Source organism: Malus domestica, chromosome 08 (genome assembly GCF_042453785.1).
Source record: "Malus domestica chromosome 08, GDT2T_hap1".
Classification (NCBI taxonomy): domain Eukaryota; kingdom Viridiplantae; phylum Streptophyta; class Magnoliopsida; order Rosales; family Rosaceae; genus Malus; species Malus domestica.
This window is the reverse complement of record NC_091668.1, coordinates 10,432,141-10,445,613: the sequence shown is the minus strand read 5'-3', so window position 1 is coordinate 10,445,613 and position 13,473 is coordinate 10,432,141. Positions and strand designations below refer to the sequence as shown.

General features: G+C 38.3%; 1 protein-coding gene and 1 pseudogene across 1 annotated transcript; both read left to right on the top strand.

Moving 5' to 3' along the window:
• The first annotated feature begins 4,299 nt into the window (after nucleotides 1-4,299).
• Nucleotides 4,300-4,758, top strand: LOC139198022 (uncharacterized). The gene has a single exon (XM_070826256.1). The coding sequence runs from the start codon at nucleotides 4,300-4,302 to the stop codon at nucleotides 4,756-4,758; it is 459 nt and encodes a 152-aa protein (XP_070682357.1).
• A 1,706-nt stretch (nucleotides 4,759-6,464) lies between these two features.
• Nucleotides 6,465-9,177, top strand: LOC103441320 (putative pentatricopeptide repeat-containing protein At3g15130; annotated as a pseudogene).
• Nucleotides 9,178-13,473: the final 4,296 nt, after the last annotated feature.

Sequence of the window (13,473 nt, the reverse complement as noted above, 5' to 3'; positions counted from 1 at the left end):
CTCTTCGCAGTCCATCTCATCTTCTTCTTCATCAAATTGAGATGTCTTTCTCCCTGGCTTCATCTATCAAATTAATTTTTGTACAATTTTAAAGAATGTAGAGATGGAATTTAGGAATCTTTGTACTATGGTTTTTAGGGATGTTGGGTTCTTTCAGCAATTCTTCCATCTATTTACTTCTTGTTTCTTAAATGAATTTCTATAAAATTCTCATAATTAAATAAAAAAGTTTTAGAAACCCAAAGAGGGTGGCCAAAACATGTTTGGGCCTTGAATTGGGTTGAAAAATTAATTAATTTTTGGCCCAAAACAAAGTGGTAATTACCATTACCATACCATACCAAACGAACTATTTGGCATGCTGAAATTCCATATACCGAAAGTTTAGCACAATAATGGTAATAGATTTTGTCATACCAAAAGTTTGGTATGGTAATTGGTACATGAGTTTTTGTACGGTAATTGTACCAATACCACCCCTAGATATAACTAATAGCTGGTAACCGTTCTCATTGAAACTCAGTCTCCACTTTGTTGAAACTAGTTTCGAGTTCAAATCTCACGAAATATATTTTTGAAAAAAAAAATATTAAAAAAGGCTAGTTAATGTATGAGGTCAAGTTGGAAATTTCACAACTATCGGACTCGGATCCGAATCAAAAGCGGTATCCAAAACCAATCAACCCAGAACCAGAACTAATATCTGATAGACTCGTAAGAAGTATGAACTGCTTTTGCCCAAAAGCAAAATATGAAGAGGTTATCGATTGATTGAAAAATATGGTCACAAATAGCAGAGAAACATGACGAAGGAAGATCATGGAGCGAGGGGTCGACCGCCTTGCCCTAATCAAGGGTCGGATCCAAAACCTACCCTCTTCTTCTTCTTGTTCAGCACCGCCACACCCAGCAACTCATAGTGAAGATACAGACCCGCCATCCCAGCTGTCGATTTCCCCTGATCAGATTCCCAAAACCCACGTCCTTAATCATATCCTAGGTGCCATTTTTCTCTCTATCTCCAAAGGCCTTAATATTTAGTTACTGCTGTTGGTGTAATTGCTAATTGTGACATCCCACATCGCCCAGGGAAGTGGATCCTCTAAGCATTATATGTATATTCCCATCTCTTCCTAGCACGAGGTCTTTTGAGAGCTCACTGGCTTCGGGTTGCATTTGAACTTCGAAGTTAAGTGAGTTCGCACGAGTGCAATCTCAAGATGGGTGACCCACTGGGAAGTTCTCGTGTGAGTTCCCAGAAACAAGACCATGAAGGCGTGGTCGAGGCCCAAAGCGGACAATATCATGTTACGACAGAGTTGAGCCCGAAATGTGGTGAGGGCCTGGGCCGGGATATGACAATTTGGTATCAGAGTCAATCCCTGGCCGGAAGTGTGCCGACAAGGACTTCGGGTCCCTAAGAAGGGATGGATTGTGACATCTCACATCGCCCAGGGGAGTGGATCATCTAAGCCTTATATGTATATTCCCATTTTTTCCTAGCATGAGGCATTTTGGGAGCTCACTGGCTTCGGGTTTAATCAGAACTCTGAAGTTTAACGAGTTCGCGCGAGTGCAATCCCATGATGGGTGACACACTGGGAAGTTCTCATGTGAGTTCCCAGAAACAAAACTGTGTGGGCGTGGTCGAGGCCTAAAGCAGACAATATCGTGCTACGACGGAGTCGAGCCCTGGATGTGACACTAATGGCGTGTTGGTATGCAGTTTTCACTCCTGAGATTGAGGAAAAGCGGTCATCATCATCAACGGTTCAGAATGAATCACTGATGTCTAGTAGCGGATTTACAGAGGGACTTGGGAGGTCCCAGGACCCTTTGGCGATCCTAAATTGCTGCTTGAAATTTTTCGAGGGACCCCTTGTACTCAAACACGAGGTATATGCTGTAGGTTGCAGGTGCAATGGATAAGAAGACAACAGGGGAGACTAAAGAAAATAGGGCCTTTTTAACAATTGGTCAAAAACGGCAGTGTTTTGGCCAATTGTTTTAATTTAAAAAAACAAAACAAAAAAACAAAAAAGACAAACGTTGCCATTTATCCATGATGTTCCATATTCTTTTAAAGCCTAGCCCCACATGGGCCACATCTTTCTCGAGAGTCCCCTTTCCTTTCCCCGCACCTCTACTTTTCCCCCTAATCCCCATCTTTCTTATATTCCCGCAAAACCCTAAATTTCTAATCCCACCCAATCCCATATTATAATTACATTACTCCAATATCATACCTCCACTTGTTTCAATTCTCCAAGCCACCACTATTTGGTGTTCTAATCTAATCTCAATTAAATTATATTAGATATTGGTGGAGATTTTTAGTCTATTATTGATATGATTGTTGATATGTTTTATATTTGTATACTCATTTTATCATTGAAATTTAGATGGAATTTTTTTTTATTGGTTGATTGGTATATGTTTTGTGTTTTTGGTTAAATGTGTAGTTTGGAAATAAGAAATATCGAAAGATTTTTCAAGCCAAAGCCAATAGCACCATCTATTTGTTCAGGTAGTTCGAGCTCAAGACAAAATGAGTGTGACATTGATTTTAATAATCTTGAGAGAGACCCGGGAAAAAGAATTCGAATGAAGGACTATCCTTCTAATATTCAAGATGAGATCCGAATAACATATTTGCAAATGGGACCTTATAGGCCTACAAAGTATGACTTCCCATACACTTTGCATGCAAAGAAAAAAGCGACGATTTGTTGTTTTGTGGTTTGAAGAATATGATTGGTTGGAGTATAATATATCTAAAGATGCGGCATTTTATCTTCATTGGTATCTCTTTAAAATCAACTTTTCACAATTAGGAAGTGATGCCTTCACTGGGGTAGGCTTTAAGAAATGGAGGAATGCAAGAGAATGTTTTGACAAACATGTTGGTCCTATTGGTAGTTTCCACAATAAAGCTAGAGAAGTGGCTAGTTATCTAATGAACCAAAAGACACATATTGAAGCAGTTGTGATCAAACAGTCAGAAGAAGAGTGTATGAAATATCGTCTTTGCTTGAATGCATCAATAGATTGCACTAAGTTCTTGTTGCCTTCCTTTTCGTGGCCACGATGAGAGTGACACTTCGAATAATAGGGGGAATTATTTAGAGCTCTTGCAATTCCTTGTGGATCATGATGAGAAAATGAAGGAAATTGTATTAGAAACCCAAAGAGATTGGCCAAAACACGTTTGGGCCTTGAATTGGGTTGAAAAAAAAATTCAAATTTTGGCCCAAAAGAATGGTCCAAAACAAAGTGGTAATTATCATTACCATATCATACCAACCGAACTATTTGGCATGCTAAAATTCCATATACCGAAAGTTTGGCACAGTAATGGTAATAGATTTTGTCATACCAAAAGTTTGGTATGGTAATTGGTACATGGGTTTTTGTACGGTAATGGTACCAATACCATCCCTAGATATAATTAATAGCTGGTAACCGTTCTCATTAAAACTCAGTCTCCACTTTGTTGAAACTGGTCTCGAGTTCAAATCTCACGAAATATATTTTTGAAAAAAAATAAAAAATAAAAAAGGCTAGTTAATATATGAGGTCAAGTTGGGAATTTCACAACTATCGAACTCAGATCCAAATCAAAGGCGGTATCCAAAACCAACCGACCCAGAACCAGAACTGATATCAGACTCGTAAGAAGTATGAACTGCTTTTGCCCACAAGCAAAATACAAAGCGGTTATCGATTGATTGAAAAATATGGTCACAAAAAGCAGAGAAGCCTAACAGAGGAAGATTATGGAGCGAGGGGTCGACTGCCTTGCCCTAATCACGGGTCGGATCCAAACCCTACCCTTTTCTTCTTCTTGTTCAACACCGCCACACCCAACAACTCACAGTGAAGATACAGACCCGCCATCCCAGCTATCGATTTCCCCTGATCAGATTCCCAAAACCCACGTCCTTGATCATATCCTAGGTACCCTTTTTCTTTCTATCTCCAAAAGCCTTAATCTTTAGTTGCTAATGGCGTGTCGGTCTGTAGTTTTCACTCCTGAGATTGAGGAAAAGCGGTCATCATCATCAACAGTTCAGAATGAATCACCGACGTCCCAAACTAGAACCCACGTCCCTGATTAAATCCCAAGTACCCTATTTCACTCTATATCCAAAAGTCTCTATCTTTAGTTGTTGTTGTTGTTGTTGTTGTTGTTGTTGTTGTTGTGTTTGCTAATGGCAGTTGTGGATTGCAGTTTTCACTTCTGAGATTGAGAAAATACGATCATCATCATCAACGGTTTAGAATGAATCATCACCATCAATGGTTCATAATGAATTACCACCGTCATCATTGTCGTTTGAAAAGCCTAGACTTTTCACTGCAAATAGAATAAGTAGCGCCATTGAAGCATCAGAAGGGACCCGAATTTACATTTCCATGGCGGTTGCACTCTTGGTGGTTTTTGCCCATTTTGGTTTTCCTTTACTTGGAAGTAAAATGGTTAAAACCCTTCTGGGTTTTAGGCCTGTGTACCTGGTTTTGGTGACCAATGTCACACTTGTGCTGGCATGGATTTTCGACATTGGTCCACAAAGACTCTCCAGAGTGCCTGCCCGATTCGGTGATTGTCAAAATCTTAGTGGCACCGAATATGAGTGGGCTGAGCGGTTAGGCGTGGCTTTGGGGATAGGCTTGAAGGGGAAGAAGGTACTTGATGCTCTGTTTATGGATTATGCTGTGTATGCAATAATTGTTGTATGTGGCCTTTCTTTTGCATAACATTTCAACTAGGATTAGGATTTGTATGTTTTTCTTTGGAAATTTAGTTTATATCAGTCAAATTGATCAACTTTGCTTTCGAATTTGCGATATTTTTATTGTCATGTCATTTTGTATAGGTTCTAACTTATCATCTTGTATGTTTTTCTTTGGAAATTTAGTTTATATCAGTCAAATTGATCAAATTTGCTTTCGAATTTCCGATATTTTTATTATCATGTCATTTTGTATAGGTTCTAACTTATCATCTTGTATGTTCTGCTCAGAAACGAGCAGCTCTAGCATGGAAAATGTCTTTTGCGAATGGTTTTAAATCGTCACCTGCTACAAATTCCATAACCATATTGTTAACCTCGATTGAACTGTAACCCAGGGTTCTCTTTGTGCGCTTGCTTCTTATGAGTTTCCTTATCCTCGACACATCCTCCCACTTCCTTAGGTATGCGTGGATATTGGAAAGCAACACATAGTTCCCTGCATCCTCTGGTTCAAGCTCCGAAAGGTGCTCTCTCGCGGTAATGGCAATCTCGAGGTTGCAGTGAGTCGTGCAGGAACTTAACAACGAACCTAAACTTTTGAGCCTAGATTCATCGGCATCTTCTTTTTTCTGTCAAGAGCCTGATCAAGGTGCACGTCCCAGAAGATCAACTAAACAACCATAAAGCTCGATTTCTGGCTCTATATTATGATTATCTCCCATAGAATAAAAATATTTGACTACCTCATTCCATAAACCAGCGTGTGAGCAGGCTGATAAAAGACCTAAAATGTAATGCATTAGGTTCAACCTTTGCTCTTTGCATCTCTTGAACACATTATTCGCCAGCCCTGCTATCAACTAACTGCTAAGCCTGGTCAATGCAGCCGCATTTCACATACATTTCAAATAGGGCATTGCAAACACAAACCCTAACTGCAATGGCCACTTCTTATCCGAGTACATGTGAATCCATTTCCCAACCTCCATAGCTCCAAGCTGCGCGCATGCCGGCAAAACGGAAAGAATACTGATCTCATCCGGTTTCAATACCCAGTATTTGCATTCGTCAGAAAATATCCAAAGCATCCAGGTAGCACCCAATTCTTGTATGCCCTGAAACCATCTGTCCAAGGCACCATATTTCCATTGTCATTTGCCCCAATCTAACATACCCAGAAAATGATACTATTCCAAGACATCATATCCCGTTTAGACATTCTATCAAACACCTTATGTGCATCTTCTAAATTATCATTTCGTTTACCAATCCATCAACGCATCTTTATCAGCAAATGCGACTTAAGCCAAAATTCACACTTGGGCATGAACCAGCCTCCCCAAAACTTCATATAAAATCGCGGCACAAGATTTTATGACAAACGAGAACGTGAATTTGTCAGGAAAAATTGGTTCTCTGCTTCTCTGAGGAGCATTTACTTATACAAATTGATTGCTAAATCATATATGTGATTATGCGTATAAGCTCTAATCTTGTTGAATAGAACCAAGTTCGACTCCGTTACTTGCTTGAATAACGAACCAGCGTAGAGCAAATTCCCAATGTAGTCACACACGTCCACCATTTTGGTAACCAGGAAATTACTCTGTGATAACGAGAGCTTCACAATCTGAGCGTGGATGCTCTATATCCCTTTGTGCTTTTGCAATTTAGTAACTAGGGTTTGAAGGAATTTTCCAATTAAGGCGCTAATTCTCGTTGGGGACTTTGCATAACGGAGTTGCTCAGAAGGATGAATGAGTGGCAGAGGTTGGCGAATCTCCTTCGAAACTGTTCGAGGAATTTGGTACTTCATCAGGGAATGTAGGCTCATGGGATGGTGATGAGAATGGGATTTGGGTTTGATTTGATGTTAAACAATGATCTTATAGATATGTATGGCAAATGTGGTAGAATGGGGATTGCCTGTGAACTGCTTGATAGAATGCCTGAGAGAAATATGGTTTCATGGATGGCTTTAATGTGTGGCTACTTACAGAACGGCAATGCCAAAAGGTCACTGTCTCATTTTTGCAAAATGGGGGGTTTTGGGGATTAAACCAAACGAGTTCACTTTTTCGCTCAATCTCAAGGCGTCTGGATTTGTGGGAATTGCTAAGAATGGAATGCAGATTCACAATATGTGCATCAAATCTGGTTTTGAATGGGTGACAGTGGTGAGTAATTATATCCTCGACATGTATGCGAAATATGGAAAATTTCGCGAAACAGCACAAATGCTTGATGTGATGCCAGTTAAGAATCTTATCAGTTGGAACGCGATGATAGCTAGATTCATGCTTGAAGGAAATGGGGAGAGAGCTTTGGTTTTGTTTAGGAAAATGCAAAGGCTCAAGGAAGTGCCCGATGAGTATACGATTACAAGCATGCTCAAGGCTTGTAGTGGCCTTGGAGCAATTCGGCAAGGAAGCCAAATACATTCCTTCTTAATCACAAAAGGATTATTGCGTTTAGTTTAGACTACTGTTGCCGGTGCTCTTGTTGATCTGTATGTCAAATGCGGGCACTTAACAGAAGCTCAAAGAGTATTCGATCAAATCGATCAAAAAAAATTTAATGTCCTGGAGTTCCCTGATTCTTGGTTATGCTTAAGAACGCAATCTACTACAAGCTATGGACTTGTTTAGGCAGCTCAGGGTTAGTGTCGACCATAAAGTAGATGGGTTTGTTCTATCAAGCTTTATGAGTGTGTTTGCTGATTTTGCTCTTATAGAACAAGGTAAGCAAATGCATGCTTTCACCATTGAAATCCCATCTGGTTTAGACATATTAGTGACTAATTCAATTCTGGATATGTATCTCAAGTGTGGATTGACAGATGAGGCAGAAAGACTGTTTTCTGAAACTCCGATGAGGAATGTAATTTCTTGGATGATTATGATCACTGGCTACGGAAAACATGGTCTTGGAAGGAAATCTATTTATCTTTTCAACCAGATGCTATCGGATGACATTGAACCCGATTGAGTGACTTACTTAGCCGTGCTCTTAGCCTATAGCCATTTTGGACTAGTCGAAGAATGACAAGAATACTTCTCAAGATTGTGCTGCGAAAACCAAATTAAATAGAATGTAGAGCATTATGCTTGCATGGTTGATCTCCTTGAAAGAGCCGAGCGCGTAAAAGAAGCTAAGAATCTCATAGACACCATGCCTTTAAAACCAAATGTTGGAATACAACAAACTCTGCTGAGTGCTTGTAAAGTACATGGGGACTTGGAAATAGGTAGACAAGTAGGAGAGACACTTTTGAGAATGGACGGCAATAACCCTATCAACTATGTGATGTTGTCAAACATCTACGCTAAGGCCGGGTACTGGAAAGAGTGCGAGAGAAGAAAACTATTTAAGATGAAAGGGTTAAAGAAAGAGGTTGGACGCAGTTGGGTGGAGATCAATAAGGAGGTCTACTTCTTCTACAACGGACATGAGACACATCTGCTTACAGAAAAGATTCATCAAGTGTTGAAGGAGATTGAGAAGAGAATAAAATCTGAGCTCGGTTATGTTCACAAGGGTGGGGTTTGCGCTACACGATGTGGAAGAGGAATTAAAGGAGGAGAGCTTGAGATTTCACATTGAGAAGTTGGCAATTGGGCTGGCTTTGGTGCATGGTGAGATGGAGAAGGGGAACAAGACTATTCGGTTTTTCAAGAACTTGAGAGTGTGTGGGGATTGCCATGCATTTATCAAAGGCTTGTTGAAGGTTTTGAAGGTGGTGTTTTTTATGAGAGATGCAAATAGGTTTCACAAGTTTGAGGACGACTCGTGTTCTTTTGGCGATTATTGGTGATCTCTCTCTCTCTCTCTCTCAAACTATATAAACCGTGCATGGCAGCTAGCCAGAATCCGATGGAGGCAGCATTTCTTTGAGAACATTTTCCGGTAAGTAGTTTCACGTTGCTTATGACCCCAACAACTACTATCTCCATGTATATTTGTTGCTATATTTACCTTTGATCCCAACTAAAGAAAGTGAATAACGTTGAATTACAGCCTAGCGTTACTTCTTCCTTCTCCAAGTTTCTTCTTTCTTTCTCGTGTCTTCCTTCTCCTTTTTTTGTGTGCAACCCAGTTGTGCGCACCACATGATGATGTAATGCTCGCTCAGAAAGTCTTGGCAGGCAGGTCTTGACACCCTACTAGCCTTTGGCAGATGTAGATGCTAGAAAGATGCTAGAAGAACAAGCAGCTATCATAGATGCCATACAAGCTTTCGGCGAATGTTGGTAAATTTTGATAGGTGCCCTCTAGATGCTTGATGGAATGGTGCAATGAACTGTTTTTTATATAGAAATCATGACCCCACTATTGTAAAATTCTGGTTCCGCCACTGTGGGAAATCTTTTCCGGATCATTCAATCATGATCGTTCACACCAATCGTGCAGCCTGAATAAACTTTTAATTTTTAATTCTCAACCTCATGGTGAACACAGAATCACCGGCAACCATCGTCTCAGTCACCGGCTACCGGATTTTGCGTTGGGATTATATTGGGTTTTTTATTGTTCATTACTTTATCTACAAGTCACAAGCAATCTGCTTTAAAATTCAATTTTTGAGAGCAGTGGATTGGTGTGAATTATTATCTTGTATTTTTTATTTGGTATTATTTGGTTTGGTTTTCTGATCTGATTTGATGGATTGAAAGTTGAAACTTGGGAGTTGATTTTCTAGGGTTTTTTTTTCGGTGTGCTTAATTTGTTGGCAAAGTTTTTCAGTCGTAGGAATCTCATCAACGGCCATGATTTGTTGGACCAATCTAATGTTTATCTTTTGCCTTCTTGTCTTTTTATTCCAGAGACCACTAAGATTTTGTTGTTCTTCAGCTTGTGTTTTTACCTTCTATTTAAGAGAAACTTAAACGCACCAAATTGTCATGCGGTGATATCTCAGGTTAATTATGTATTATTACGTAAAAAGGTTAAAATACATAACAATGTTCGATTTGTTTAGAATGCGGTAACAGTGACATATATACTATTTGTAGGAAAGATCTTTATCCTTGGTTTGAGATAAAAAAAATTAAGCTAAGGTACAAAGACTAAACCTTGGCCAAACTCAATCATTTTACATGGATTTTCTTTCCATATGGAGAGTTTTATCATTTCCTATAGGTTATGTGGTCAATAATATTGATGCTTACAAAATTTAAAGTAATTAACTATCGTATATATGGAACGATGAATGTGAAAGAGGAGAGAGAGAGAGAGAAAGAGAGAGAGCAAATAAATTCAGAAAAAAACCATTCCAACGTACCAAGGTCAAGAACTATATACACAAAGTTTCTTCAGCATTCAAAGCATCAATCAAGTAAATTCCTATTGCCATGCGAAACCCTAGAAGGATCAGCAAAACGAGCTGAGAAAGACCGCGGCAAGTTATCCGGCTCCATCCATCCCGTCCCTTGATCGAAATTCTTCGAATATGTTTCCGGATCATAAGACGTCTGCGCCTGCGGCGTGACAGTACTTGAACCGAAATTTTTCTTCCTCTCGATCTTGAATCTTTTCCAGAATTTTTGCCACCCTGGTTGAGACTTGTTGTAGTTGCTTGGCATGTCGTAGTTGTGTCCCAGCCTTATGCTTTGGCTGCGTGAATTTCTCCACTCTCTGATGCCCATTGCCAAGACAAAGACCGAGTTTTGTGCACCTAATTTATCTCTGTAGAATCTAGATAATCAATTAGCTTAAGCAATGTGTATATATATATAGACATGTAAAGATATGACATTTTTTCTAAGTGTGACATTATATATATACATATTATATAATGTATATATATTTTAAATGTAAGGGCTCTTCTTGGAAATAGATGGCTCTAGCTTTTGACTTGGCTCAACTCGGCTGCTCGTTAAGGTGGCTTCTAGCACCAAGAAACAAAAATTGTAAATTAAAGTCGTATTCCTAATAATAATTTACCCATTTGAAAGATATATTTAACTAGTGCAGTTCCTCTAATCGTTACACGATAATGTTAGTGAAAAACATTTCAAAATCAAACTGTGGAAACAAAAACTCATTACATGTTAACTGTTAATATTGGGTGGAATTCATGTGTTATTGACAATTTGTCAATAGCCCGTAGAACATAAGGTGGTACACTAATATAAATTATAAATGAAGAGATACTGAAAAATATATTGTTTTACTTATTTATATTATGACACGTAATGCACCAAACTTGTATTCTGAATACAAACAAAAATGTAAACTTGAAACTTTGGTAAAGTTGGTAAGATTTGAAAGTTGGAAATGGTCATGAGCTGAAAAAGCTTGGATGAAGAGGCCATACGATAACAAAGGTTACTAGAAGAGAGAGAGGTGTGTCAGCAAGCAGCTTTGTTTAAAGGTTTCAAAAGTGTGACCGCCGAAAGAGTCATCATTTTATAGCCGCACGCCTACCCTCCTTTGAAAAGTAATTAAAAAAAGATTATTTGTTAATTATTCCGATTAGATTGTGTTGAAATTTCCAAAGCTTAACTCACCCGGATTAGACTATCAACATATGGAAGTTGTGAAGTGTTTGAAAGAAAATCATATAGCACCCTTGAAATTTTTTCATGAGCTTTTACATAAATTAAAAATTCTTATGACAGCATTGCATAATTAACTAAAAATGCTTCTGGCGCTTTTTTTTTTTTTTTATCAACAATTTTATGGATTCTTAAAGCGCATTTTATTGCTTTTCAAATACTTCTTGAAGAAGCACTTGGTACTTTTCTAAAATTTATTGTATTTCTTGATGTACAAAATCGGGTGGACATTGAGTCAACGCAAAAGATGGTGGAGAAATGAAAAACTCATTTGTTTGAGGTTGGCTCGTGTGCTTCGGCAGAGATCTTAGAAAGGTTACTTAAGCTTCCTAGTTGACAAGTACTTGTGATTTCGAGCAGTGGCGAAGCTACAGAGGGACTGGGAGGGGCGTCCGCCCCTCCCCTCGCCGGAAATTAAGCCCAGGAGGGTGGTTCCGCCCCTCTGGTCTTGTCGGAATTAATGGCTACACCTGCACTGCATATCAGTTCCTATCTGGGTTTCTGTTTGAGTTTCTGCTGCTGTGCAGCAGCTTATGTTTTTGTTTTCAAATCCCTTAAATGAAACGACATCGTTTCATTTTAAAAAAAACCAAACTCCTTACTAAAACGTGCCGTTTCGTTTGATAGGTTAAAAAATAAAATAAAAACTTAAAGGGAACATTGTCCCGTGCCTTTAAAGCAGCCAACACTTTTTCAAAACAAAACTCCCTTTTAAAAACCAATCAGAACAACCGTCCCTCCCCCCCCCCCCCCAAAATCCCAGCAATAGTTTCAGTTTCAGTGCCCTCCGTCCCGTTCCATTGTCCCTTATTTCTCCTTCAAGCCGAGCCAACCAGCCGCCAGCCTCTAGCAGCTAACCTATTGGTTGGTTTTTCACTTCTCTCTCAATTTTGGGTAAATTTTTTAACTTTCTAATTTATATTATCCCTAACCCTAATTGATTAATTAATACGAAATTTTAGTTTATTAATATAGAATCATAGAGTAACACACTAATATAGTTATTGATAATTGATTTTTGCGTATAAATATGAATCCTATAAAAATTGTGAAAACACCATTGCGTAACAAAATGGGAGATCAATGGTTGAGTGATAGCATGCTTGTTTATATTGAGAGAGATGTATTTACTTTTATTGATAATGAGCCTATTATGAGACGTTTTCATGATATGAAACCTCGTCGGCAACAATTGTAATTTGTTTGTATTGATAAATTATGGAAGACATTATTATAGAAAATGATTTGGTTATTGCTATCGTTTTGAACCTTGCACTCTTTTAACTTCGCCCCTCCCCCCGTCAATTCCTGGCTTCGCCACTGATTTCGAGGTCAATATAATATGGTCGAAACGGACTCCAAATTGTTGGAAAAGGAAAGACTTACCTAATTACAAACAACTCTGCTCTCCATGAAGCTCCAAGAAAGAGTTGAATTGCAATGGCAACTGTACGGTTAGAAAGAAAATGTTAGGGTAATCACATTTTGTAAACCAGATATAAATTATCTCTGTAATAAAGGTGAGACCTATTTATATTTTTTATTAAAAGAATAATTTAATTAGATGTAATCTCTTATGGCATCACCCGTGATAAAAGCAATGTTCATAGTTCGTGATCGAATGGGACTGCCAAATATGCATTTGCTTAAAAGGTAGTGTAACAAAACAAAAACATAAATACAAGAATATCATAGGTTGAGATTAAACTAAGGAAAACTAATGAAAAAGCTTGAAAACTTCGAGTTTTAACGATGAGGACAAAATAAAGAGTATGGTGAATAGTACCAGGATTGACTTTTTAATGTAAAAATATGGTTTTTCACTAAAGTGAACAGTACCAGAAGATTTTCGTTAAAGTTCCTATTAAACTAATCACGAACAAAGAATAATATGTTTTCTTCATTTTCTCGTCTTTGTAAGGATCTAAATGATCTTTTAATTGTGTTCGTTTATCATATATCATGCGATCAGTTTCCATCAAGTACAATTTATGTTCAATTTTAAATAAAATAATTTAAAATAATTTCTAATCACACAATGTACAATAAATGCGCGCTATTAAAAGATTCTTCAAAATCCTCATTCAAAAGTATCACATGACTTCTCGTGTTAATTAATTACACCACGGCACCTCAGATCCTCAGTCAGTCAGAGAATTTAGCATGTTTGATTGTTTTGT